The sequence below is a fragment of the Cebus imitator genome, unplaced genomic scaffold (assembly GCF_001604975.1).
Source record: "Cebus imitator isolate Cc_AM_T3 unplaced genomic scaffold, Cebus_imitator-1.0 Scaffold148, whole genome shotgun sequence".
In the NCBI taxonomy this organism is placed as follows: domain Eukaryota; kingdom Metazoa; phylum Chordata; class Mammalia; order Primates; family Cebidae; genus Cebus; species Cebus imitator.
The window spans coordinates 4,306,359-4,325,079 of NW_016107463.1; the positions used below are offsets into that span (position 1 = coordinate 4,306,359).

Genomic DNA, 18,721 nt, shown 5'->3' on the forward strand with positions numbered 1-18,721 from the left:
TGTTTTTTTGGTGGAAGCTTATATTTTGAGTGGGAGCTCCTTGAGTCCTAGGTTGAATGTTGAGTTCCAAAAGCGAAATTTTGCATTTGCTTCTCTCAAATGCTTTTTCAGCTTCACTAATCAGATCAGAGACTTTTAAAAGTTAAATTTATGCCATGACTGCACATGAATATATGTGTATGTGTAGATGCCATACATAGTGTGACTTTTAGTCACACGTTTAGGTAAAGGCTGGCCCATGATCACTAATTCCCAGTGATATTTTTATCTTCAATCCAGAGACAAGACAAACTTCCTTGGGGTCTGGCCATTCCTGATTTTCTAATTATTGTTAAGCTTTCTGATCTGAGCTCCTGCCCTGCATAGACCTAAGGCTTTGTCTCTTGCCCCATGGAATGGTCATTGAAACCAAAGCTCTAGGCCGATAGAAATCAGAAAAGGCTACTAATGCAGTATTCATTTCTCGCTTGGACACGTGTGTGTGTGTGTGTGTGTGTGTGTGTGTGTGTGTGTGTGTGTCTGTGTGTTAGAAAAAGTGTAGAGATAGGTAGTCTAAGCTATCTTACGGCCCTTACACCAAAGTTTGAGAATTTTTCTCCTACTCAACTTTTTCTGTAGGTACCTGAAAGAAAATAAATACAGTCCAGCTGTTTAAGTAAGTTCTACTATATTTCACTGTATAGTATTATCTACAATGAACTGAAAAAATATATATTGTTTATGTCCCACTAAACCCTTGGGTTAGGTCTTGCTTCCAGACTACTTCTTGAGGCTCTTTATGCAGTATTATCTATTTTATTCTATTCTCTATAATTTGCAGAAGCTGAGGCTCTATCGTATCAACCCATCCCCTACATTGACCTTTCAGTACTATATTTTTTGAGATGGAGTTTTGCTCTTGTTACCCAGCCTGGAGTGTAATGGTGCCGTCTTGGTTCACAGCAAACTCCACCTCCCAGGTTCAAGTGATTCTCCTGCCCCAGCCTCCCAAGTAGCTGGGATTACTGGCATGAACCGCCACACCCGGCTAATTTTGTACAGTTTCAGCATGTTGGTCAGGCTGGTCTCAAACTCCTGACCTCAGGTGATCCACCCACCTCAGCCTCCCAAAGTGCTGGGATTACAGATGTGAGCCCCCATGACTGGCCCAAAATTGATTTTAGTCTGAGTGCCTTAGTGAAGTTGAAACAATAATGGAAAAGTTAACATACATGCTTTTAATTTTTGAAATTTCTTTGTAATTTTTAAAGGCTACATCTGATGTGACTTTTCCTGTATTTGAAATCTGTGTCTTTCAAACAGCCTTTAACAAATATCACAATAGACTTTAAAAATTTTGTAGAGGCTTTGCTATTTTTTTAAAATTGCTAACTTGGATATAGCATCATTTTCTACTTAACCTTTGACACTGTTACTGTTTATACTTTCTCTTCAATTATGATCTTAAAGAAACTTGATGAACACAGATGTATACCTCTATAGCAACAATATATATGCTTTATCAGCAAAGGTATCTTCACTTCTAACTGTAAAAAACCAGACCAAAATAAAAATTGTGAAAGGAAAAACAGGTAATCCAAAATGGAAATTAGATAATAGATGGAGCACTGGACTGAACAGTTATGAGATGATTACTTGAGTTTGGGAATGAGGATTTCTTCTGCCTTGAATGGAACTGCAACATAAGCTAATTATTCATTGTAAATGTCGTGGGAGATGATATCTGCCAGCCTGTAAAGTACCCAGTAGCGTCTGGCTTGGGTTTGATGATGGTGATTACAAGGATTATAAAATGACAGTTCTTGGTTGAGAAAGAAAATAATTTTGGATTTTCTGACTGTGTTATCTTTATTTCCTTAGTTTAATGTAGACTATTTTTGCCTTAAAGAACTTGAGTATTTATGATTTATGCCCTTCTATTTCCAAAAAGGATTATGGTCACTTTACAAAGTAAAAACAAGTTTAAAGCAAAATAAATAAATGAATAAATAAAACTAAACAATCAAAAATGTCAGTACATCATTAACTAACTAAAAAGACCCTAATGAAGACCTGTTAAAATAAGCCAAATTGTTCTGGTTTCTGGTAATAGCCAAGGCAATACTAAGAGTTTACTGTAATAGTTGTTAGAAAATAATGTGACTGAGTTTATGTGCATATTATACACATACATAATTTTAGAAAATGCAAAAACACTGATGCCAATCATTTCTCTTCTTATATAGAAAAGAACAAATGAGGTATTTCCCCATTCTAATTATTTTTTGCTATTTTTAAAATTTGTTGTTTGAACAGATTAAGAAAATCTTTAATTCATGGATTGTTGCTTTGCACATTTAATAGTGAGATAATTATTAACAATAAAAACAATTTTGGCAATTAAGAACAACAAAGAATCGTGATGTACAAACACTTTACACTTGATAAATATTGTTATAGTCTCAATTTTTGATATACTTACATTTTGTATTCCTCTTAAATAAAGAACCAAATCAAGAACAGCAGAAACTAGCATCCGTTTAATATATTTTAAAATATGGAAATATATTTAAACAGCACATTTAAAGAATAAAATAGACTTCCATTTCTTATTCTCTCAATGGTACACTATTAAAAATATATTACTTAATGTACCCCTCAATATAGTTAGTCAAATTTTCTTTAAAATGTATTTCAAAACAACATTCCATTATACCTTAATTACAAACAAAGCTATAACATTTTTGGAGAAATTTTTGATGTAAATTTTGTTTGAAAAATCTGAAAGGATGATTAATAAATGGTGCTTTATGAATACTGTAGATAAATTGTAAATAAGCCTAACCAGAAAGTCACCATAAATAGCAAATTATTAATCTAAAGATCATTCTTCAAAAAGTTAGTGTATGTTAAAGAAAGGCCTTAGAGGGCATTCTAATAGATAGAGAAAATAAATTAATTTTAGAGGGAAGAACACACACAAACACACAGACACACACACCAGAACCTTCCTGTTTGGAATTATTTGTGCTTGGAAGAAGGTTTACAAAATCCCTTTACAAAATAATGTTTTCACTGAGCTCATCCTCAAAGATATGAAAAATGAATTTCAGCTGTTCTTTAGAAATGGCAATTCTGTCAAAGCCATTCTGGGACTTTAGGTAATTTCCTCCAGTTTAGTTTCAGTGCTTTTACTCCTAAATAAAATCCCTTGCATCACGTCAGTCAGCAAACTCAGTTACAAAGGAGAGCTAAAGAAATGGTTCTGTCGGCATCTTCTGCTCTTGTACATTTTATGCATGCAGGGACTCTTGCCTATGGGGAGGAAAGTGGAGCACATGTAAATGTTTCTTTATTTTGGACTAGGTTTTTAAATCTGAAAAAAAAAAGTCTGCAGCAGTAGTGTTCTAGATAATAGGCAGACATGATTTATTTGAGGTAAGAAGGTTGTACTACAATTAGTATTAACTTGGAACGCTATGAACACAGGCTCAAGCCTGTCTGCTGAAGCTTTGAGCTCTTTGCAAAATCTATGCTCCACAAGCCAAAAAGAAACATGCTCCTACAGTTACACCAGTTCTGTTAAAGCAAACAGTTAAAACAATTATGTGCAATCTTTCAGCTTCTATCTTCTGCCTACCGTTTATTTATTCAAATCCAGTTCAACATTTCACTCTGTCTAATGAAGCAGGAACTCTAAAAGAGAAATTGTGTTTATCCAAGCATTTTTGTTTGGGTTGTTACTTTTTTAAAGTCTTATTTCTAAATAAATATCCTATCATGGTTTCCATTGGCACAATATAACTAAATGTATTCAATTTCCTTCCGCAATATTAAACAGTCAAAGGAGTTCTGTCTAATCTCATAAAATTGTATTAGAAAAAATGTTGAAATGGAATTGAATGGACTCAGCATAACCCATGGAAAATTAGACTAGATGACCTATTGTATAATGTAGTCTCCTAGAAAATAGGTTTTAATGATAAATCATCCTCAAAAGAGAATATATACCTTTAAATAAATAAAAATGACTATATACATGATGTTGTACATAGGAAAAGAGTCAAAATGAGCCAGACTAATTTTAGGAAATTCCCCTTTTGTCTGAAAGTATGCTTTTTATTGCAGCCATAAATCTTAATACAGATCTTTTTATTATTATCAATATTTAATATTAGTGGCAGCCACATGAGCGTACTACCATATTTCTATATTTTTTCAAAATGACATTGGAGCTGTCATCAAAGTACAGAACAGAGATGGCATTTAATTTGGTTGGAGCACAACAAGGCTTTGGTACGTGGTCAGGAAACATCAGATGAACCTGGGAAAGAAAGAATGCTTTGTTTTATTAAATAAAATACACTTTTTTTTGCAGTTTTAAAATGATACACTTATCACTCACAATCGGTCACGCCGTTAAGCTGATTGCCCTTCTCCCACTTATGTTTGATGACAGGGGTGGGAGACTGAAGGATGAATTCTTAAGCATTAACATCTAGAATCAACCCACCCATTTCAATTATGTTATAACCTTGAAAAACATCTCCTCAAATAAAGAAAACTTCCTCTATAGAATATCCAGTGGAAGATTTCCTAGGGAAGGAACACAGCAGCTAGCGCTTTGTTGCTTTTAGTTGAAATGACTATTTCTATATATATCATGAGGAATATGGAAGTTATAAGTGCAAATCAATGAAAAACACATAGTTGACTGCAGAAAGATTTGGATCTAAGACTTATCGTTTAAAAGGAAAATTAAATAATCAAATTTTATGCCAACTCTTAATTTTCCATGGTAAAAAAGCATAAAAATCATAATAAAATAAAATCCAGATATAATCCAATACTTGCCTTAAAGCAATGATTTCAACTCTTCACAGAACTTTTTATCACATTGGCTGGAGTTTAATATCCATTTACTTTTTTACCTCCCTTGCCCAGATAAGTGCCAGAAAGCAGGCAAAGCTAAATCAGAAGCAAAGGGCCTAAATACTTTACAAATTGAACATTCACCTCCCCAAAAGCCTGAAAAGGTGTCTGTACATGAAAAGTGAAATACTTAAGTAAAGGGTTGATACTAATTTTGATCAGACTGGCAGTCTGCCTGTGATTTGAAATAATTGAGCCAAGAGCCAGAACATACTTCCCCCCTTTCCCACCCACCTATTCTGGCCCTTCCCCCAGAGGAGTTTATGGGAAATCCCACTGATGAGTCTTACGGGATCTACAAAAAGCAAATACAACCTCTTACAGTTTTGGCTGTACAGTGTGCTGGCTGAAATGATATAGGAGCCTTGCATGTGGACAGAAACGGCAGGAAAAATGAGGTGATCTGACATGAACTTGAAATTTCCTAAGACCTCACAAAACTAAAAGCTGGATAGTTTCTATAAATTTCTGACGTAGCTCATGTCCTTCGTCAGCTTTATCTTCCATAACCCACACATACATGATTGATAATCCTGCTGTTTCAATGGCCTTGGCAGCCTACCGAAAAAAATGGATTGTTCTTGAATGGTTTCTCAATATATTAGTCACAAACATGCTTTCCTCTGTCTTCTTGTTTCATGTCCTTCACAGAACAAACAGAAAGCATGCACAACGCCAGGGAAAAAAAATCTAACTTCCCATATAAGCTCCAGTTTTGCAGTGACTTATGTCCTACATCCAAGGGTGGAGATGATGCAGAGCAGACTCTTGTTCCAAGTTTGTGTCAGATTTTTTTTTATGTTTGTTTTTCGATACTTTACTACAGCCATAAGAGCCGAAAATATGTAATTATTTATTTATTTTACAAAAGAAAAATGAGAGAAGGGAGGGTATTTGACAAAGGGTATTTTTCAATAAGTAGACATTGCTTAGCCTGAAGGAATATTTGATACATTAGATCCTTATCTAAGGAAGCAAAAGTCTGCTTTCCTACTCATTGAAATGATGACAAAAAGAGGCAAAGAACTTTCTGAGAAATTAAGGAGCATTATTCTTTGACCTTACTGAAAGACAGTGATCATGAAGTTCTCTTCAAAGGATCCAACAACAGCACTCTTCTTTATCTTCTTTACTTTCATGTGAACATGAATTCTCATATACAAACAGGAGAGTTAACTTCTTAGAGACTGTTTTTAGTGGTAGAAGTTTGAATGCAAATCATCCATCCTTGCAAGGCCTACCTACTCCCCATACTCCTGGAAACACTATGCCATAGAAAGAAGTGCTTATATTTATAGACAGCATAGCTGAAGTCATATCAGATCTTAAACCACCCCCCCAGGAATTTACTCTAGACCTTGTATATGGCAGTAAAGTAGGCAATGTCACTGGTCATGAATCAATAAAAAGAACATTTATGACTCACTTCCTATCAAAATGTATATTTGCCTTATCTTTCTGTTTCTAGCCCAAGGTTATTTCCAACCTTGACAGTGCTCATTGTTCTAGTTGTTATAGATGTGCATTTTTTGGTATCCAGCCGCTATTCTGTACTATTTTAGGATGTCAATAAAGATGCCAGCAAATATCAATCATTCAAGTATTTAATTTTATCAGTTCATATATATCACTTTTTTATTAAGAAGGAAACTGGGCTATTCCTTACTTCAGCTTTAAATTAATTGTGGGGGGGGAAAAAAGCAAACTTCTAGGGAGTCAAATCTTCACAAATTGTGAGAGCAATTCTTTCTTTTTCCATAAATAAGCCTCACCCAGAAAGATAAGTTTTTCTACTATCTATCTTCTTTTCTCTTAGTACCATCCACCAAATAATTCCACTCCCATCAAGCCTTGATTCTAAAATAATGTGTTCTGTTCCATTCTTCTTAAATACAAAAGTTAAAATTTTTATATTAGCCCGAACATTAATTTAAAATTGTATCACATAGTCTGGCATGTGTTCTAGAACCTGTCATTTAGTCTTCTGGACATTGTTCCTTTGCCATATCAATAGGCCAGATACTATGAGGTTCATCAGACTCTCAAGTTGTTTCATGAGCTCATTAGTTAGAATGTAATTAGTTAGTCAAGTCAACCCTTCAGTACCATATTCATAAAAATAAGCCTAGATTATTAGAGATTTAATCACTGCTAAGTTTCTGAGATTGAGGAAGAAAGAAAAGGAAGTATAATTTCTACTTTAAAGATTATAGGAGAAGGAGGAGGAGGAAAACAGTTAGAAATAAAAATTAGTTTCCTATTTGTATACTACATTGAAGAATTTTTATAATACCAAAGTATGTTATAGAACATTCTTAAATAATTAAAGTAAAACCCTCAGATGAAATTTAGTACAGCTATGACTCAATGTTTTTGCAATGATTACTAGTGAATTGCTAGGTTAGAAACAGCCCCAGGGAACCTGTGTGCTTAGTCATACTGTGCAGTGAAGAAACAGTTCAGGATGACCATTTCATGTTACTACCCCAGTTTTCCTAGCTGAATCCTTCCTCATTGTGTAATTACGATTACTCTAAACCAGCCTGGGTTTCCTGACTATACTCATAGTTGTCACTTCAGCTCTAAAAAGAAACAAATGAGTTTGAGAATATAAAATCATGCATTAATAATTGTAAATAGTTGCTTTCCTCTAAAACAACTTTATAATGTGTTTGCATGCTAAGCTGTTTTCAGTCCTTGAAAAACAAAGCTTACCAGAGTCTGAACTATAGCATGGTTGGTGGCATTCATATGGGCGTTAAGTGGAAAAGAACATTCTCCATCACAATAAAATGCAGCATATCCTTCTGGTGCTATAATCCAGTCCTGACACACAAACATAAGAAAAAATACCACCAAAGTAAAAATTTAAAAAAATTCTTAAAAATTTTTGCAATACATTTTATCTGAATAGGTTTACATTGTTGGTCCAACAATTATTCTAATAGAATATTCCTTTCCTCACATCTTTAAATTTTAAGCAGAAGTTTACAACAGAGCTGTAAATATTTTCACAAGAAATTGTTCTAATTTCTCCCAAGATGTAGTTATGTGAAATATTCATAGTAGGTAATTAAACATGTATTTGTGAATAAAACCATTATAAGAAAGTAGCATTCTAAATGTTGTTTAAACAAGAAATGATGAACTCTGAAAAGTTCAAGTGAACCCGAAAGAAAAAGAAACTTAATTGAGATCATTCTCATTACTTCTTAATAACTCAGTTTTAGAAGCCTGACAATATCCTAAAACCTTAATATTTTTTCTGCTTGCTGTTTTTCTTTCCATTCATGCATTTATCGTTTCTTTAGGAAAAATGAATTGGAGCAAATTCCTAAAAACTGAACATGAAAAATTTGGGGAAGCTAAAGAATTGGTACATGAATGGTTACCTTAATATCTTCCCCACAGAGAAATAAAACTTGGCACAAAAATAAGAATTATTGAGTTATTCATGTTGAAAGTTTATCATAAACTTTGAATATGTTTACTTTTTTATACTTCAAGTTCTGGGGTATATGTGCAGAATGTGCAGTTTTGTTACGTGGGTATACATGTGCCAAGGTGGTTGGCTGCATCCATCACCATGTCATCTACATTAGGTATTTCTCCTAATGCTATTCCTCCCCTAGCCCCCCATCCCCTGACCGGCCCTGGTGTATGATGTTCTCCTCCCTGTGTCCATGTGTTCTCATTGTTCACCCATTTATGAGTGAGAAAATGTGGTGTTTGGATTTCTGTTCTTGAGTCAGTTTGCTGAGAATGATGGTTCCCAGCTTTATCCATGTCCCTGCAAAGGACATGAACTCATCCTTTTTTTATGGCTGCTTAGTGTTCAATGGTATATATGTGCCACATTTTCTTTATCCAGTCTATCATTGATGAACATTTGGGTTGGTTCAAGGTCTTTGCTATTGTGAACAGTGCCCCATAAAGATACGTGCACATGCATTTTTACACTTTAGTAGTATTTCTCAATATGGGAGCTCATATATGAGAATCCATTGTAATATAATATTAAAAGTCTTAACATTTCAATTTAAAGTGTAACCACATAGAGCCATTAAAAGTTAGTTTGGTGAAGTTTTCCTCCTCATCTTGTTTGTAAAGACTATCTAAAAGACAGAAATATAATTTTTAAGTGCAAGAAAATAAAATTTCTGTACATCTACTCCATGACAGGGACATTAGAGTTGAGGGCTCTATTTCCTAGGTCAATAGTTGATGACCCTCTGGGGTTTTGTGGAGTTACTTACACTAATCTGAACAAATCTTCTATTTATAATAAACTTTGGAACACTTAAAGAACAGCACTCTTTTTTTCTTCTTAAATATCATAGTGTTCTATTTCTTACTCAGCACAGTTTTTTTTGTTTCTTTTTTGTTGGTTTTTTTTTGTGTGTGTGAAACCTACTAATCATGTTTCAATGGTAAAAGGTTTATTAAGAAATGAAAATAAAGTATTTAAGCCATTCTATATGGTCATGTCAAAAGTCATTGGGTATTATATTGCAAAATCAATGCCAAAGACTATGACTTCCTAAATATTTATGATAATGCAGAAAAGAAGCATCAAAGTTGACCAAAAATTCTTACCTGCCATCCCAGATCCCGAAAGCTCACATAGAGTTCGTGCTTCTTACAGGCTTGTTTTTGCTCACTTGTGTTAAAATCTGAAGATTAAAAACTACATTTTAAATAAATGATTGTTTACCAGATATACTAATATTTCTTTTGTGAGATAACTGTTAAGAGTTTTTAAAGGAGTTTTATTTGAAGTTGTGGAACGTGAGTTTTAATCTTAAAGCTAGAACTTCTTAGTAATGTAAACTCCAGTCAAGTCATCTGTCCAGAGTTTCTTCTTCTGTGAGATGTAGACAATACCATTTACCTTATGAAGCTCTAACAAAGATTCTGTTAGGCCAGCTACATGACAGGGCACAGCATGGAACCTGCCATTCATTGAGTTCCATCTGCTCAATGAATGCTTATTCCTTAATTCATTCATACTCTAGTGGTACTTAATATATATATTAAGTTGAGATACTAATCATCCCCCAAAATCCTGTCCACCTGTAGACTTCATTCTTGACTGATGATAGTTGCCTGGATTAAAAAACAAAAAAACAATCAAAACAGTCATCTTTTTTTCTTTCATTTATACATCCAATCTGTGAGGAAATCTCACACACTATCTTCAGTATGTCCAAAATGCACCTGCTGTCACGCCCTTCATAATCAGCTTTGGCCCAAGCCACCATCATCTCTGACGTGAATTACTGCAATATCTTTATTACTATTCTCTCGGCTTCTGCCCTTGCTCTTCTACAGCAAACTAGTCAAGTGGACGTTTTAACAAGTAAACTTAATTACAGCACTCCCCTACCAGTCCCTCTATGGTCCTCATATCGCTAACTGAAATATTCTTAGAGTGTTTACAAGGCTCTATGCATTTAGTACTATTACCCCTCTGACTCATTTCCTGTCACTCTTCTTCTCCTTCACCTTGATCCAGCCACAGCACCTCCTTGCTGTTTGACTCACAGTCAGCCTTGCTCCCACTTAAGAGCCTTTTCTCTCACTAGTCCTCTTCCTGGATAGCTACATGACTAATTCCTGCATCTTCATGTCCTTGCTTAAGCATCGTCTCAACAAGGCCTTCACTACCGTTTTAATATTGCAACTCTCACCCTGATACACTTGATTTCTCTCACTTTGTTCTGATTTTGTTCCATCTCAATTACCACTTTTAGAAACACTACTCCATTTCTTCATTTATTTATGCATTGTTTCTTGTCTGTTTCCTACCACTAGAATGTAAGCTTCATAAAGGCAAGGATCTCATTTGGCTCTGTTTTGTTCACTGATGTATCCCTAGCACCAGGAACAGTGCCTGGAGTACAATAAATATTTTTTTAAAAAGTATCTGTGGAGCTAACTGACAAATTTCTCATTGTGTTCCACCAGTGATTTGAGGCAAGTGAAATACTGTCACTACATACTTTGGAATATAATCTGAAACACCCATAACATTTTATAATTGTTTTAAATGATTAAGTATAAATACAGAATTTCAATCTTGCATCTAGAATAAAGTAAGATACTGAAGAAACATAGAGATTTATGAAACATTTTTCGTTGTCTTATCTAGGGTTTGCTCACATGTTGTACAAATAACATTAGAAAAACTAGCCCACTTTATTTCTAATAAAAAATCTGAAAGAAATAAAGCATCACTTTTCAGTTTATCTACTTTCAACTTCTAATGAAAATATAGGTATATTAGAGTTCAAAGGAGCCCATCATACAAGGCCTCACGTTTCATGGTTACTTCAAATAATGATTTGTTTAATGTTACTCTATAAAACAAGCTAAATTAAATTTTGGAATCAAGGTATTTTTCTAACTTCTAGGTTATTTATTCCTACTATGCAATTACTTCATTAAAACCAATTAAATAAGTAGAGAATGGGAAAGGGAGGAGAGAAAATTTATTTCATCCTCTACACTCCGTTTCTTCAGGGAAATATCTCCCCTGGAGCTAAGTTTGTTCAGGGAATGGACAAATGCACTTCAACACTAACATGAAATGGATAATTTTCCTCCATCATTTTTCGAGAAAAGAAGTAATTGACTCTACTATTGGCTTGATTTCATAAACTCCTTGATATACAAAATTTTTAAAAATGTTGGCTATGCAATGGACCAGAAGTCAGCAAACGTTTTCTTTAAAGAGACAAATAGTATTTTAGGCTAAGTGGTCTCCCTTGCAACTACTCAACTTTGCTGCTGTAGTAAAAAAAAGCAGCCATAGACAATATGTAAATGAATGGGCGTGGCTATATTCCAGTAAAACTTTACTTATTGATACTAAAATTTGAATTTCATATGATTTCCACATGCTGCAAAATATTGCCCTTCTTTTTCAAACAAGCATTTAAAAATGTAAAGATCACTCATAGCAGGTCATACAAAAACAAATAATAGACCTAATTTGGTTATTGGGCCTTACTTTTTCAAACTCTGCATTAGATAATGGAATTTTTATTTACTTTTGTCTTAATTAAAATCATTAAATATGAATAACAACACTGTAGCCAATAACACATACATGTTTATATGAGAAGCCAAAAACTACAAATAAGGTTATTTGAATTCTATGTTTATAAAAAATAAAACCTAAAAGTTAAAAGATTATCTGTTTTATATAGATATATATATCTTTTAATGCAGACTAAGTGATATATATAACATCACATAGATGTAACAAGCAATGAAATTTATAACCAAATCTGGTTCCAAGAGTCTGATTTCATAGAGCATTAGAATCATATGCTTATTCTGTCAGAAATAAAAATTAATGGATAGCGAGTGAAGTAAATGTTGTGCCCAAACTAGCAAAGCATGCAGTTAGGCTGACTCTAAATACTTGGTGGAATTATGCTGTGGGAGGAAGGGCAAAAAAATTAGATCTATGTCTTTTAACATTCTGATGGGCATCCTTTAGGAGATTAATATGAAATGGATATAATTATACTGCTAATGAATCTGCCTACAAATGAAGAGTCATGGCATAAATTACTAAAATGTTCTGCGGTCCACACTAGAAAAGTAAGTTTACATGCCTTATCTATAGTGCAGGTGTTATCAATCATATTTCTGTTTTTTCTCTTAATGGTAATAATATTAGGAAGCCAATGCCAAATAATAAATATATCATTAAAAACTTTATGCAAATTTCTGTGTGGTCCATTTCTAGATATTGTATAAATTTAACCTTTCCTTTAGTTTGAATTTCTTTAGTTTGATTTTTTTTTTGTCTGAGAATAAAATTATGAAAAACAAAATAAAATATATGGAGGTAAAAACTGGTAAAAACAAAGAAAATCCTGAATGTGAAGCAAGAGGAAAACTAGTACACTGTTTGTGGAAATGTAAATTAATACAACCATTTTTTGAGGTTCCTCCCAAAAGTAAAAGTAGAGCTACCGTATAATTTAGCAATCTCACCACTAGGTATATATCCAAAACAAAGGAAATCATGTTGAAGAGATATCTGCATTCTCGGACTGATTGCAGCACTGTTCACAAGATACAGAAGCAACATAAGTGTCCATCAAATGGATGAATGGCTAAAGAAAATGTGATAAGAATATACACAATTGTTTATCATTCAGCCATAAAAAGGATGAAATGTTGTCAATTAGGGCAACATGGATGAAACTGGAAGATGTTAAGTCAGATAAGCCAGGCACAGAGAGACAAATATCCCATGTTCTTAGTCATATATGTAAGCTACATAAATGATCTCATGAAGATAGAGAGTGAAGTGGTGGTTGCCAAAAGCTGGGAATGGTTGCAGGAAGAGGGGATAAAGAACAGTTGGTAAATGGACACAAAAATAGTTTTAAAAAAAAAACTGATAGAAGAAATCAGTTGTAGTGTTCAGTAGCACAGTATGGTGACAATGGTTAACAATGATTAACTCTACATTTCAAAATAACTAGAAGACAATGGTTAGAAATGTTCTCAATGCAAAGAAATGATAAATATTTGATGGGATGGATATCTTAATTACCCTGATTTGAACATTACACATTATATACATCTATCAAAATATCACATGTACTCCATGAATATGTGTAATTATGTACAGTGAAAACAAATTTCTGAAATCTACTTGGACTTTCAAAGTTGTGCATGCTAGTTCCTGGAAAAAACATAATAAACATGGGCTAGACTTGCTGTAAACTGGATAACAAACAAGTCTAAAAACCTTCATATACCATTTTTTTTTCCCTTCAAAACATGCTATTAGTGTCTTAAGGGGCTGAAACATAGTTATAGCTATAAAAGCAAAGAGAAACATAAGAAATAAAATTTAACATTTAACCATGGCAACAGTTTAAATGAACCAAATATGACATACTGCTTTTTAAAAGCAAAAGAGATGTTAGTTTTTTCACTCTTATTTTCCAAAGAGAAAAAAGGGAAAAGGAAGTTGAAACCTAAAGCATCAGGACAGAAGACCTTAGTATATTTTAAGTGACAAATGAAGGTACAAGAGCTGAAAAAGCAGGAATGGTGCTGCCATAATGTGAATTTTGATATGACCTTGGGGGTAGAAAAATTCATGATAAACCCAAAAACAAATAACAATCCTACCCAAAGCTCAGGGGCTTTAAGATGCTATTATTGTTCATCTAGCTTAATCATTCGCTTGTATACCCAGTGAGTTATTTACTTGCATTTATACAAAAGCCAGTATTAATTACCCTTTGTTTATTTTGTAGAGGTCGTAACATTATTTTGTGTTGGTGTAGGTACCAATGTGCCTAATGTGTTCGCGTAACTCTGCTCTGCAAAATATCCATGCGGATCACGTAATTAACGTTCTGACTTTAGAGTTCCTTGACATAAAAATCTATCCACAAACCTGAATTCCAGTTGCCTGCCAGATACTTCTAAAGGAGAGTTCCCTGATGCCTCCTGCTCACTATTTCTACGTCTGACCTCACACTCAATGTTCACTATTTTTGTTAACGGGATCATCAGTCACCCAGTGGCCAGAACAGAAAATTTAGTAAGCATCTTGATTCTCAGTTTTTTCACCCTCAGATCCTACATAAAATAGATCCACAAAGCCCCATTAATTGACGAATTTCACTACTTAATCCAGGTATCCTGTTGGAAGCCCTTTGCACTCTTGGTTGCCTCATACTCCCTCAATGTCCTGTTCTGGTAACCTTGGATTCTAAAATAACACTTTATCCCTGCTCCTCTTTGACATCTCTGATGATAATTTTTTGGCTTATTTTATGGTATCGCTTTTTCCCCTTGCCTATACTTACAGTGTTGATGTTCCCTAAGGAAGCTCCATCTTACATTTTTTTTCTTTCTTTGTTTCCTGTGGCATTCGGTCAGCCTTATCCTACATCTAACAGTTTGACTTATACTGCAGCTATGTACTTTCCCTACACATCCACTTAGCCTCAGCACTCCCCTCTCCAGGGTCCTGGGTTATCCACCCTCTTCCAACCCCTGCTGACCCTATTCCATGTGTTTTGGTACATACATCCCACTCTCCAGTCTATGATATTCACTGCTTGAAGTATTATGCTAGACTTTTAATAATTATTTGAGTTTTCTGTCTCCTCCCTTGGCATTCCATTCTATACTCTGTGGTCAAAATTAACTATTTGAAATGTGTGCTGATTGCAGTTCTTCTTTTTCCAATTGTCTATGCAAAGACATCACTGCTCTAAATAACCACGCACCCTACTCTTTATAATTTGGCCCCTGAATAATTTCCTACCTGATATCACAGTCCTGTCACATAAAAATGTATGCATAACCCAGTCATTTGACAATGGTCCCTGGCTCTACAACTGTAGAGCCATTTCGTTTCTACAATCTGAAATGGTTTCATCCATGTCAGTATTTCTGGAAAATGTCTGCTTGTTCTCAGATAAATCCCTCATGTAGTATTTTGGGCCATATAGTTAATAGAGTACATAGCATATATTTTATAGTATATGATGCTGTGTCTGGCATATTATGGGAGTTTGATACTGAATAAAATATGATTTATAAAAAATGATACCCAGGTATATTCTCCCTGTGGATTTTTCCTAGAGAGAAACTTGACAACAGACACAATGCCTTGATGTCTATTGGCAAGTCTTTTTTAAAGTATGTAGCTAATTGCTAATATAGATTAGCCAAATTAGGTTAAAGACTAAAATTTCTCTTGCTTCTAAAGTCTCAAAAGATAAGAAATTCTGCGACCACAACTATGGGTACTTACAAGAGAGAGTGACTTTCTAGTTTTCTCTGACGTAAGAGTCTGAATTCTTTAGGTACCAGTTCTATAAAGCCATTTATAATGGCCAACACTTAATGAGCATTTGCTATGTATCACTATTTTAAATTAGTTATATATAATAACTCATTTAATCCTGACAACTCATGTAATCCTCCTCTGCAAGGCATGTCTAATTCATATTCCCACTTTATACAGGAGGAAACAGAATCAAAGAGAGGTAACACATCTTGTGCAAGATTATACAACTAGTAAATAGTGAAGTCAGTATTATATATTAAATGATAGATTATAGATAAATGTATAGATTCATAGAGCTAGCTAACAACATATATGCATCAAAATACTTGTTTCAGGAGGGGTTTCCAAATTTTTTCATGATTTGGGGCACAGATAGCAACTTTTAATATTAGTTACTGTCATAATTATGTGTATTAGAAATATTCTCACTTGTGCAGCATTGCAGGATTTTTAGTACAGCATTTATTTTCAGAGTCCCAACTTGGAAAAAAGCAAAATGTCTTTTTTGAGTGAGATGATTACATAAACTGATGCTAATACTAAGTTGCAACAGTTAAAATTACCTCACATTATTTAAAATATGGCTAAACATTCTTTTTTAAACCCATAAAATATATGTTCATGTAATTAAAATCATATAACAAAAATATATTTTCTCAAAAGAGATGAGAGAAAGGTTTGTACCATGTTGGTATCAGCAAATTAAGGTAATCTATTACGTATGGATTAGGTAAACAAAGGAGAACTTTAGCTTTTTCATGATTGTATTATTTCTAAATACTAAAAACATGTATTAATTACATAATATAAAACATTCTATAGAAATAACTTCAATTAATTCTTTTCTTGTTTTGACTACTATCTGTTGTTTCAACATGCATAATTTACATTGTATTCATTAGGCAAGAAATAGTGCCCATCAAAGTTGAGAACAAGAGCAGAATGTTTCAATTTTAGTAACTATGGATTGTATCTGATTTATAATGCTTTGACCTAAGATCTTTCAACTTTATGAGGGTTTGAAAGCAATACACATTCAGTAGAAAACAGGCCATGAGTACCCATACAAGCATTCTGTTTGTCACTTTCAGTAGAGTATTCAATAAATTGCACAAGATATTCAAAACTTAATTGTAAAATAGGCTTCGTGTCAGATGAATTTGCTCAACTGTAGGCTAATGTAAACGTTCTGAGCATGTGTAAGGGAGGCTAGGCTAAGCTATGATACTTGAGCTTATTATATTGTAAACTTTTGCTGTGTTTATTGGGATATAGCCCCATTCTAAGTCAAAGAGCATCTGTATACCAAGGACTTGCCTACTAAATCACCACAGATTTAGGCAGGGCCACCACATGATTTAATTCTTTTTCAAAGATTCTCAGTATCTAGCATGCAATAAATAACCTTTCTTAGCAGTTCCATAATGATCCAGGACTTACCATTTTCCCTGTTACGTTCTTTTAGAGGCTTCATACAGGCATATGTCAGAGATATTTACTGGGGAGATACTGTAAATTTAGTTCTAGACCATTCAATAAAGTATCACAATAAAGTGAATATCACAATTGTTTTGATTTCCTAGTGCATATAAAAGTTATGGTGACCAGCACTGTGGCTCACGCCTGTAATCCCAACACTTTGGGAGGCCAAGGCAGGTGGATCACGAGGTCAGGAGATTGAGACCATCCTGGCTAACATGGTGAAACCCCTGTCTCTACTAAAAATACAAAAAATTAGCCCAGCATGGTGACTTGAGCACCTGTAGTCCCAGCTACTTGGGAGGCTGAGGCAGGAGAATTGCTTGAACCTGGAGGCAGAGGATGCAGTAAGTGGAGATATTGCCACTGCACTCTAGCCTGGGTGATAGGGCAAGACCCCATCTCACGGGAAAAAAAAAAAGTTACGATTACATTATACTGCAGTCTATTAAGTGTGCAATTGGATTACATCTTTTTATTTTCTTTTTTTATATATATAGTTATGGGGTACATGTGCAGAATGTGCAGGTTTGTTACATAGGTATACCCATGCCATGGGGGCTTGCTGCATCCATTACCCTGTCATCTACATTAGGTATTTCTCCTAATGCTATCCCTCCCCTAGTGCCCCACCCCCCAACAAGCCCCAGTGTATGTTATTCTCCATGTGTCCATGTGTTCTTTTGTTCAATATCCACTTATGAGTGAGAACATGTGGTGTTTGGTTTTCTGTTCTTGTGTCAGTTTGCTGAGAATGATGGTTTCCAGCCTTATCCATGTCCCTGCAAAGGACACGAACTCATCCTTTTTTATGGCTGCATAGTATTCCATGGTGTATATGTGCCACATTTTCCTTATCCAGCCTATCATTGATGGGTATTTGAGTTAGTTCCAAGTCTTTGCTATTGTGAACAGTGCTGCAATGAACATATGTGTGCACGTGTCTTTATAATAGAATGATTTATAATCCTTTGGGTATATACCCAGTAATGGGACTGCTGGGTCAAATGGTATTTCTATTTCCAGATCCTTGAGGAATCACTACACTGTCTTCCAAAATGGTTGAACTAATTGACGCTCCCACCAACAGTGTAAAAGCGTTCCTATTTCTCCACATTCTCTCCAGCATCTGTTGTCTCCTGATTTTTTTAATGATCACCATTGTAACTGGCATGAGACGGCATCTCAAATTGTTTTTGATTTGCATTTCTCTAATGACCAGTGATGATGAGCTTTTGTGCATATGTTGGCTGCATAAACATCTTTAGAGAAATGTCTGTTCATATCCTTTACCCACTTTTTGATGGGGTTATCTTTTTCTTCTATATCTGTTTAAGTTCTTTGTAGGTTTTGGATATGAGCCCTTTGTCAGATGGGTAGACTGCAAAAATTATCTCCCATTCTGTTGCTTACGAGTTTACTCTCATGAGAGTTTCTTTTGCTGTGCAGAAGCTCTTAAGTTTATTTAGGTCCCATTTGTCAATTTTG

At 34.4% G+C, this 18,721-nt stretch overlaps 1 protein-coding gene across 3 annotated transcripts in view; it reads right to left on the reverse strand.

Annotated features, from left to right (window-relative positions):
- Positions 1-2,320: 2,320 nt before the first annotated feature.
- BMP5 (bone morphogenetic protein 5) overlaps positions 2,321-18,721 on the reverse strand; it is a 139,268-nt gene continuing 122,867 nt past the window's right edge. The window contains exons 5-8 of one of the 3 annotated variants that reach the window (XR_001829372.2): positions 9,508-9,584; positions 7,627-7,737; positions 7,352-7,493; positions 4,233-4,303 (exon numbers count right to left, since the gene is read on the reverse strand). Coding sequence is in view for 2 of the 3 variants with exons in the window: in XM_017542923.1 (XP_017398412.1) it covers positions 4,154-4,303; positions 7,627-7,737; positions 9,508-9,584 (338 nt within the window). In the remaining variant the exon portion in view is untranslated. Of the gene's footprint in view, positions 4,304-7,351; positions 7,494-7,626; positions 7,738-9,507; positions 9,585-18,721 lie in introns of all 3 variants that reach the window. The other 2 variants (XM_017542923.1, XM_037743618.1) reach the window with 2 other exon arrangements.